The sequence below is a fragment of the Oncorhynchus gorbuscha genome, linkage group LG13, assembly GCF_021184085.1.
Source record: "Oncorhynchus gorbuscha isolate QuinsamMale2020 ecotype Even-year linkage group LG13, OgorEven_v1.0, whole genome shotgun sequence".
In the NCBI taxonomy this organism is placed as follows: domain Eukaryota; kingdom Metazoa; phylum Chordata; class Actinopteri; order Salmoniformes; family Salmonidae; genus Oncorhynchus; species Oncorhynchus gorbuscha.
In genome coordinates, this window is record NC_060185.1 from 31,780,364 (window position 1) to 31,790,329 (window position 9,966).

Sequence of the window (9,966 nt, forward strand, 5' to 3'; positions counted from 1 at the left end):
CATGCAATGTTTGTTGCCCAAATTCAACATCCTCATGACCTCCATACAAAAACACCACCTGCGGGAGAAGAGAGATTTTGGGTCCATTAGCCCTCTCGCTTCTTCTCTTCCTCTTTGATATGATGCATAGCTGCTGTCAAACCAAGCACCCCGCTCATTCAAATTCAACTCCTTGGTCTCAAACATATTTGGATTGATTGCATTTGATCTGTTAGATTAACGTTTGAGGAATGAAGATAGAAATGACAGAGGACACAGACAGTGCCTTGGCAAATGTTCCGTTTCTTGAAATAAAGGCTGAAAACACTAATGTAGAATTAATCACAATATCAAAGAATGCTCACCTTTCTCTGACTGCACCCATTCAACAAATTTGAAAAGAGAATATCACTTTATTTTATCTTGTTGCAACACTACATATTTTGGTTATTTTTGTATTTAACTAGGCAAGTCAGTTAAAAACACATGTTTGTTTACAGTGATGGCCTAGGAACAGTGTGTTAACTGCCTTGTTCAGGGGTAGAACGACATACTTTTACCTTGTCAGCTAAGGATCAAGCAACCTTCTGATTACAAGCCCAATGCTCTAACCACTAGGCTACCTGCAATTTGCTGTCGGGTACAGTGACAACGGATTGCAGATAGAACTAACGATATCCCTAACAAGAAGGTTAGATCTGACACAGTGCGGTGAGGGGGTACTGGGGATGCTCATATGTGTACATGTCTGCCCTCCCCTACTGTATGTGCTACTACATAAAAGGAGGATCTTGAGAGTAAGACAGCATCCTGTCACAAGCAGTTGGCAGAGGAGTAACAACCTCAACAAGAAGACAATATCTTTGCAGACAAGAAACCAAAACAAGACCTCTTCTAGAATGGTATGGGAGACCGTTTATTTTTTACGATATTGCACTGGAAAATGTATTTTGGCATGGACGGTGATGTCCTAGTTTATGTTGTAAAGGTTTTTAGGCTGGCGTAAATGTATTTTTGCTACTTCCCTCCATTACCCCATACCATCTTGACACAGGAAGCTGTGTCGTTCCATGATGCAACAAAAGCACTTCCTGGTCTCAATATGTCACTTTAAGATTTTGTTATGAGCTATGCGTTCATGGAATCTTGCACTTTAGATATCAAAACAAGTTGCTCTAAAACCTATTTCTCTGGTTCCCTCCCTTCCTCTTTCTTTCTCCCCTGTCCCTATTCTCTCTCTCTCTCTCGCTCTCTCTCACTGAGTGAAATATGACAGAACTTTCAATGATGTAGCCTGACAGTAGCAATATGACCAACATATACAATTACGTGTCAAAACTTCCTACGGTTGATGAACTTGTTTCACTTTTACATTCTAGTCAAGCTCTTTGGTTGTGTGCGAGGTGGATGAGAGTCTGAAAGAAAAACTGAAGAAGTTCAGATTTCGAAAAGAGACCAACAATGCAGCCATCTTGAGTGAGTAAGACTTAATCGAAAGCGTGTTCCAATTGTCCTGTTTCACCTAATTAAAAAAAACATAAACCCAGAAACAGAAAAACATATGTTAAAGACTCAATATAGAATAATGATCCTATTCCCTCAGTGAAAATTGACATGGCAAAACAGCTTGTGATCCTGGAGGAAGAGTATGAGGCAAGTCACAATGTCTACCTGAGATGTTGAATATCCCATACTGAGTTAATAATTACTCAAATCCATCCACGCCTGTATCAATACCAGTTCAACTCAAAACATGCTCTCACATTTTAGGACATCTCCCTGGATGACCTGAGGAATGAACTTCCCGAACGGCAGCCAAGATATCCTTTTATAACATGTCGGAGTGATACAGCAGGAATCTGTTAACCTCATATTCACCAGCACTGCCAGTGTTGAGTTTTATCATTGACCAGTGATTGGATCTCCTTGACAATATAGTGTACATTCATTGTTTACAGCTACAAATACATCCATACAGATGGCAGGGTGTCCTACCCGCTGTGTTTCATATTCTCAAGTCCAGTGGGTGAGTAAACCACCCTAATTCAGTGAACAGCCAATTGAATGAAGGATTAGCATTTTACTGTACTGCAACATCCCTTTGAACAAAATAACTTTTGAAAGGTAGTAAGTGTTGATAATTGAAAGTAGAAATGAGATTCAATCAGTGTTTACCATATGGAGATCAAAAAGGTTCAGTGGACAGACATCTGTGGCTTATGCACCCTCCTCATCTCAACAGGGTGCAAGCCCGAGCAGCAAATGATGTACGCAGGAAGCAAGAACCAACTAGTCTCCGCAGCAGAGCTCACAAAGGTCAGGAGTATTGTCCGTTTCGAGTATTGACTGATAATGATCTGAACATAAGCCCAACACTAAATTCACAAAATAGAGAAGTTATAATAGAAAATGTTCAGAAAAATAAGCATGTTAAGCCTGATCCTCCTACCCCTTTTCTTCTCAATAGGTTTTTGAGACGCGAAACATAGATGACTTGTCTGAAGAGTGGCTGATAAACAAACTGTCTTTCTTTCGCTGAACAGTGTTCATGGTGGCAAAAGTGCAACATGAACTTCATTACCAGTTTGCAATAAATTGCTTTTATTATCACCTGTGTTATTGCATTCTTATTCCTTAGCTATACTCAAACCATTACTACTAGCCCTGTTGCCAGTTTCTGCTCTCTTAACAACTCCTCGTGGAATTGTCATGCCAATGAGTGAGAAGGAGTTGCTGATAGGCCAAACAGACTACATTATTACTACGTCAGAAGGAAAATGTTTCAAGGAATACATGTTCATCTAAAAACAGAGGACGTTGGAGAGGGTAACTGTTAGCAGTATAAGAAGCGTACAGGCATAAATGTTGTAAAGTCAGCTACTACCATTTATTTACAATGTCTAAATGTTAAGAAGTTTCCGTCACAACTGAACTTAAACAGGTTCATTGTAATCGTTTGAGGGGGAAGCAAGAAACGGGCAGAAAAATAAATGTTCTTTTGAAAGTTAACTCAAAAACATTTTAAAAAACAACTTTTCCTTACAAAACTAGCCCACATTTTATTGGCTGCTCCAATTACATTTATAATGTATTGAATCCTCAAACGCTAAGGACAACAAAAAAAAATTACTAGATTTATGCACAAGAAAAGTCTACAGAATTGTGTATTTCTTTTATTTTTATCTGCTTCACACCACTAAGTGCCTCATATTGAGTGAGACAAAAAAGAAAAGAAACCCAGGCTTAAAAGAACAAACTAAATATGTTGTTGGTAGGAAATAATTGTATTCAATGAAGCATGTCCTGTACACAAAACTACTAAGATAGTGGCTCCAACTATATCTATGAGCAAAAGTCTGACATTTGAGTAACTGGCATTTACAGGTGCCCAAAAGCCTTGTAGTAGTCCCTTAGAGATTGTGTCTCTCCTAAAAAAAAGTAGCAGACCAACTCTCAACAGGAATGAGATGCTGGCCTCTGTAAAGACAGGGCTGGTCTGCGGGTGAGACTCGTTAGACTGGGCTGGCTGGAGCTCGGGGGTAAGGCATGGAGTGCCAGCGTTGTCACAGTAAGAAGGCCTCTTATTCACTGTCACTGCCATCGCTGGAATCTGAGGCCTGCTCACTGCCACTCCCACTCTGGGCACGGCCACCCTCTGAGTGGTCACTACCGCTACTGTGGGCGGGAGACACGCTGCCACTCCTACTCCTCTCCCTATGGCTCCTCTTCTCCTCCTCGCTCCCACTGCCCTCCTCCCCACTGCTCCGGGCTGCTCCATTCTTGGGCTCGTTATCATCGTTATCACTGTCGTCATCGCTACCGAAGATCTCCACCTCATCCGCCAGCTTGACCTCCTCCTCGCCACTCTCACTGCCGCTACCACTGGCCTTCCTCCTCCGTTTCGCTCCCTCCTCATCATCATTCTCAGCTCCACTCCGCTTTCCATCCTCATCCTCCCTGTCAGAGTCACTGTCAGAGTTGTCTGCCTCACTCTCGCTGCCTTTCTCCTTCTCATCACCTGGGATTGGAGACAGATACAGACAATTAGTTCATATGGATCTAAGAAGCAGTCGTAAACAGACTCTTCAGACACAGTAGTAAACATTGGGGAGGACAGAGACTGACCAGAGTCCTGCAGTTTACCCAAGTCCATGTCCTCTTCTTCATCCTCTGGTTCATGGTTCTCCAGCTGAGCCTTACGCGCATCCTAATGGACAAAGACAGATGTTGTTATTACTCTGATTATTTAGATGTTTGCAAATTTACACTTTTCTGCTGATGTCCAGCACTACCTGTTCATCTCCATCAGCGTTGAGGTCCACATATTAAGTAGACAGTAGTTTCCCCAGATTTAAAGTAATGCTCAGTGTAGAAAACAGAAGTAAAAAACAGAAGTAACAACCCCCCCCACCCCCAAAGGAGGGCCTGACTAGCAGTTTCACCTGTGCTTCCAGCTCCTTGTCGTTCATGTCTCTGTGCTTACACACCAGCACAGCGTTTGTAGTAGACTGGGCTCCAGCCTTAGCTCTCCTCTTACTCAGCCTCACTCTGCAATCCAGGACAACACAGTCAGAACAACAACCTTCGCAGGTGGTGTCCTCAGGCCATGACAAACTAACTAAACCCACCCTAGAAAATACAAATCTACCAGAATGCAATTATCTCTTCCAAGAGAAACCCATGTCACCTCCTGTTACAGTAAACCCAACAGACCCCCACTTTGAGACCCCCCCACTCCAGCCAGTGGTTACCTGGTCTCCAGCTCATTGTAGTAGACACCATCTCCGTCTCTGAAGATAAAGAAGTAGTTCTCCTCATAGCCCTTGCTGGCTTTGTTCTTCACGTTCCAATTGTACTCCCTGGCTATTTTATAGTCATACCTAGAACACACAAAGAATCCATCCTCATCACATCTAGTTCAATGTTACAGTAAGTGTGTTTCAGAGATTCCAACACCATAAAGGTCCTGTACTTGGACAAGGTGAACCAAGTAGGTGTGAGTAAGTAGACAATGACAACGTGAAAACTATACTATCCCAATAATATTCAGTTAACATATCAGTAGAATTGTTGGTGTCCCGTCTACTCAAGTGTGTAAATGCTTGTTGGATGACTCACAGATCATCAGGCATGTAGTCCAGTTCCTCATCCACGTCTCTCTTGCGCTTGCGAATCGTTTCCTCATTGGGCAGGAAGTAGGCCACAAACTGGTTTCCTTCCTCATCCATCATACCTCTGCAGGTCACAACAATAAACAATTCAGAACATTATGTAAATTGTCATAGTGCAGGACGGTCACAGAAAATCACAGACACACAATGTGGCAATGTTTTCTCCTCACCTAATCATGGCCTGTGACATCATCTCCACACCCTGGGGTGCTGACATGTCTTTAGGCGCAGGATCAGAGTCGAAGATTACCTGAGCACACGGGTTGATCCACATCTGGGGAGCAGAGAACAGAACATACAAATGCTTACTCTTTACCACAACACACTAGGGCAAGACAACAACAGTTAAACACATCCAGCTTGAAACAGATACAGGAACCAATGACTCCCCAAGAACAAAGACAATGGGCATAATCCAGATAGGTAGCCAAGACCAGTACAATGATACTGTATGTCCTGATGAGTGCTATGGATGCTCACCTTGAAGTCAGGGAACACAGGCATCACCTCCACAGGAGTGACTCTGGGTTTACTGTAGTGCTGGGCAATCTGGGGGAAGAGGAGGAACACAGCGTGTGATGTACAGATACTAGGATCTTAATTTGATCACTTTTGTTGCTGAGAATTTTCCTGTTATATTATACAGCTACATTAACAGTGTACCACTTGTCATGTAGCCTCGTTTTGACCAGCTAATAGCCTAACCACCAATCAAGCAACATTATGGACTAAACATTAAAATCCTGTTGCTGCACGATTATTTTGCTGTGACAATTTAGGTACAAATAAGATCCGACATTAACTTTGTTTGTGATGGAATTAATCATATTATAAGGAGCATACAATGAACTGTGTCATCTCTGTGTAGCTGGACATTGACATTGAAGTCTTTACTGAAAGACCTATTTGAACTGAATATCACACAGTAAATTGTGCAGAGCCAAACACGGGGCACTCTCACCGGTTTCTGTGCATCCTCAAAGGTCTTTTCAATAGCAGCAATCTGGCTGTCCCTATCCTTGTATATCTCCTCCTCTGTGAACTGCTGTTTGACAGACACACCGATCCTAAGGACAGAACACATAGGTCATAGAAGGGGTGGGACAAACAGAAAACATTACAAGATGGGAAGTGTGTACGCTGAATGTGGTGGTTAGCTAGCCTGTTAGGTCACACTTACTTGACTTCCACTTTCTCATTGGAGACACCATATCTGTTGAACTCTGTAGAGATGTACTCAGTTTTCCTCATCCACGGGACCACCTTGGCATGCTGCTGAGATCTACAGGAAAACAAACAAAGAGCTCATAACACAGATTCCAAGTCATTCTTAACATTTTAGTTGAATTTTGTCAAACAGATACTGTATTGACTGGTACACAGTCTGTATCCAAACCTTTTTGAGCTGGATGGAGCTGTGATATCTTCCTCCAATAATTTCTCATCAGCTGGATCAAGAAGAACTAGAAAAATAAGGACGGGACGATTCTAATTCAGTACTACACAAGCTTCTAGTAACCACCACAAAAATATACTGACTGTGTGGTATAACAGTGTGTATGTCGTTCAGAAACGTACTGCTGGGGTCGACACGGTAGGTGTCTGGGTTAATGAGGTCGATGGTGACGCCAAGGTCAGGCTCAGTCAGCAGCTCATGTTTGTGTTGCTTCTCTAACGATGTGGCCTTGTACTGCACAAACCTGTCAACACCAGACAGAGCAACATCCAGTCGCATCAGAGTCAGATCGGTATTTATGGGAGAAGGCTTAGAAAAGAAAAGCTGGACACTGTGGCTCCAAAAACAATACATTTAATAGACATAGCAACATCTGGACTGACCTTTATAGCAGAAGGAACTTGGTAGGAACAAGGGTATTTACCTGTGCTGGTCAAATGGATATGTGATGAATTTGGGATCAAATGGGATGTCAGGCAGGCTATTGCAGTACTTTACCCGACAGACCACGCCGGACCTGGGAGAATGGTTGGGACGAACATGGAAGCACACATTTTTTAAAAAATGTACAGAGAAGAAGAAGTCATCATCATGTTCTATCAACCACTGATGCCACATATCCTCATAACCACCTAATGGTCATGTGGGTTTTGATCTGTCAATGACGGGGCAGGTGGCAGGCAGGCAGCCTAGAGGTTAGAGCAGTAACCGAAAGGTTGCTGGATCGAATCCCCAAGCTGGGAAGGTAAAAATCTGTCGTTCTGCCCCTGAACAAGGCAGTTAACCCACTGTTCCCCGGTAGGCAGTCATTGTAAATAAGAATTTGTTCTTAACTGACTTGCCTAGTTAAAGAAAGGTTAAAAAAATAGTGATCTCCAACCCCATTTGCATTTTTAAAAAACACTTCTTGAATTGTAACTGAATCTCTTTTGTTGAAACATCAAACTGCACGCATACCTCTCTGGAACAGTTCTGTGTGATGAACTCCTAGACATGTTGATAGAAAAAGCAAGTGTTGTTAGCTACACACTCAGCTGAGACTGAATAAATAGGAAGTAACACAGCCCCCATTTCAACAGTAACTTATGATGGCACAGTCAGAACATATGTAAATTATGATGATCGCTAACTAGCCATGCCGTCATTAGCTAGGTTGCGGCAAAGCAAATACATCGGAGAAAATATTTACCTGTGACCGTCTGAGTCTCGCTGGGCTTGTGTTTGTATAGTTGGAGCCATTCTCTTAAAATAATGATCACGACTGGAAACACAGCTTCACGTAAATTCAGACAACCGATCAAGTAACTCCTTACTAAAACACTTTACCTGAAAGAATAAGAACCTCCGTTGACTACCTAGCTATTTACTCCAAAGTAGTCAGAGCTTGCGCTCTTTTTGCTTTTCTGTCTTGGCTGGCGGCATCTTACTACTAGTAGGACCCCTAATATTTTCATGGGTAGCTTCGGAGCGGCCTGAATGTAATTGCGTAGCAGATCTACCGTCATGTATTTGCTATATATCGTATGTGGATTTGTAGTAGGCAGTTGTACCTTAAACCGGTCAGTATCAATTTAAACGATTCTACGTCGGAAAGCAAGCTACAAAAATAAAATATCATCGCCCTCTACTGTATTGGAATATAACATCGAGAAATGACATACTGACAACCAATCTGTAGCATAAAACTGTTTGAAATAGAAGTGCAACAACAAGCTTGGAAAAAGCTAGAATTTATTCTGTCTTCGGATGCAAAGAAATAAAAACAAACGTACCATAGATGTCACTGCCCAGCTTAATACCTGACATGTCACTTTCCTAAACAAGAAGTCGACATTAAAGACAATACTTGTTTTAGGCTTTGCCTGACATTACAGAAGGACAATCGTTCAATTAAGACAATTGACATGTTATGAACAGGTACAAATCGAAATGTGGAATTAATCTATGGATTCTAATAATTTTCCTCATTTGCTATTAAGGCATTCATGACATTATTATTATTGAGGTGTGAGCTTTACAACAGCATCAAAAAACAAGGAAACCCAGATCTTTGATCTTCATCAAAAAAAAGCTTCATTCAACATTTTAGTTTGAGCGCAAATTTCAAAACATGCAAAATACTGATGAGTGCAAATTATATTTTCATAATGTTGTAACATTTCCAAGAGTAAAGCTTTTCATTAAATATGTGTGTCATGTCAATAATGTTAGTATTCTACATAACCAAACAATCCAGTGACACTGTCATGTAAGTGCCCAGACTGAAGCGGATTATGTATATAGACAGATTTGTGAAAACAAACGTGTACAACCATGATAATGTGCAAGTCTGCCAAAATCCACAAAAATGACATTGACTATGGACTAAATCGCAGTTAAAAAAACTTTTTTCAAAGCATCTGCCAAGTGTTTTTCACATTTTTTGACCTATATCACATATTAACACAGACAATAGAAATAGAACATGTGTATGATGGTTCATGCTTTGGTGGGGAACACTTAGCAGCCTTACTATGCATCAATTCCAGTTACTGCAGGACCCCCTCCCTGGTTCTTCCCGCCAAGCTGGGTGTCTCTACCCATATCCAACAACAATCCAACTGCATTCAATGCAGTTTGTTCATGTTGACAAAGACCATGCGCTAAATCTAAGAGGGAACCAGTAGCAGGGAGGTAGAAAACGACTACTTGTTCTCATTATTTTATAGGAGTGGCTCAAACATACAGCTCCCATCATTTTATATCTGGAGAGATCCATCCAACAATCCATGATGTGCTGTTCCTCATATTCTTTCCCTATCTCACGTCTGCATCTGTACAGAGGGATCCACTCTGTGGAAAGAGGACAATGGAGACTTTATTCATGAAAGTGTCGAAAACATGACCGGATCATGCCTATTCACTTGTCAGTATCTGTAAACACATTCTTGTGACATGCTACATGGTAATAACTATTAACAACAGGATAGTTTCCCATTTCAGATACAAGTTATAGTACTGCATTTAATCTGACCACATCTACGAACAGATAGAAATCCAAATTAGGACTCACCTGCTCAACATGTACAGCATTTGGCCAGGGTCATCTGCAAATACCCTGTAGTAACACAATGAGAAAGGAAGGTCTGTTTGATACTTCATCTGGATATTTGTAAGACGATTGAAAATCAGCAAGTTGCCTGTGTGTAAAATATGATTAGATACTCATACCCATCTCCCCAGTGATAAAATGTCTGGTCCTGGTAGAAAATACATAGGAATAGCCACACGCTTATGGTCTCCACCCAAAATATTACAAAAAGGAACCATAGTGAGGAGACAAGCAGCTCACACACCATCCTGGGGCTTCTACATTGAGAC

General features: G+C 41.6%; 2 protein-coding genes across 5 annotated transcripts; one reads left to right on the forward strand and one right to left on the reverse strand.

Annotated features, from left to right (window-relative positions):
• Positions 1-683: 683 nt before the first annotated feature.
• Positions 684-2,589, forward strand: LOC123992721 (glia maturation factor gamma-like). Its single transcript, XM_046294175.1, has 7 exons — positions 684-881; positions 1,359-1,455; positions 1,583-1,632; positions 1,750-1,799; positions 1,923-2,005; positions 2,222-2,295; positions 2,447-2,589. The coding sequence occupies exons 1-7, from the start codon at positions 708-710 to the stop codon at positions 2,516-2,518; spliced, it is 600 nt and encodes a 199-aa protein (XP_046150131.1). The 5' UTR covers positions 684-707; the 3' UTR covers positions 2,519-2,589.
• A 547-nt stretch (positions 2,590-3,136) lies between these two features.
• Positions 3,137-8,180, reverse strand: LOC123992720 (RNA polymerase II-associated factor 1 homolog). 4 transcript variants are annotated; one of them, XM_046294173.1, is made up of 14 exons: positions 7,796-8,180; positions 7,564-7,599; positions 7,031-7,123; positions 6,729-6,850; positions 6,547-6,613; positions 6,331-6,432; positions 6,112-6,217; positions 5,631-5,699; positions 5,321-5,424; positions 5,098-5,214; positions 4,731-4,859; positions 4,422-4,527; positions 4,123-4,186; positions 3,137-3,997 (listed from the first exon to the last, which is right to left on the reverse strand). In XM_046294173.1, the coding sequence occupies exons 1-14, from the start codon at positions 7,843-7,845 to the stop codon at positions 3,561-3,563; spliced, it is 1,602 nt and encodes a 533-aa protein (XP_046150129.1). In that variant the 5' UTR covers positions 7,846-8,180; the 3' UTR covers positions 3,137-3,560. The 4 variants fall into 4 exon arrangements, with proteins under 4 accessions (XP_046150129.1, XP_046150130.1, XP_046150127.1 ...); XM_046294174.1 differs by having other exon boundaries at positions 7,564-7,593; positions 7,796-8,179; XM_046294171.1 differs by having other exon boundaries at positions 4,105-4,186; positions 7,796-8,176.
• Positions 8,181-9,966: the final 1,786 nt, after the last annotated feature.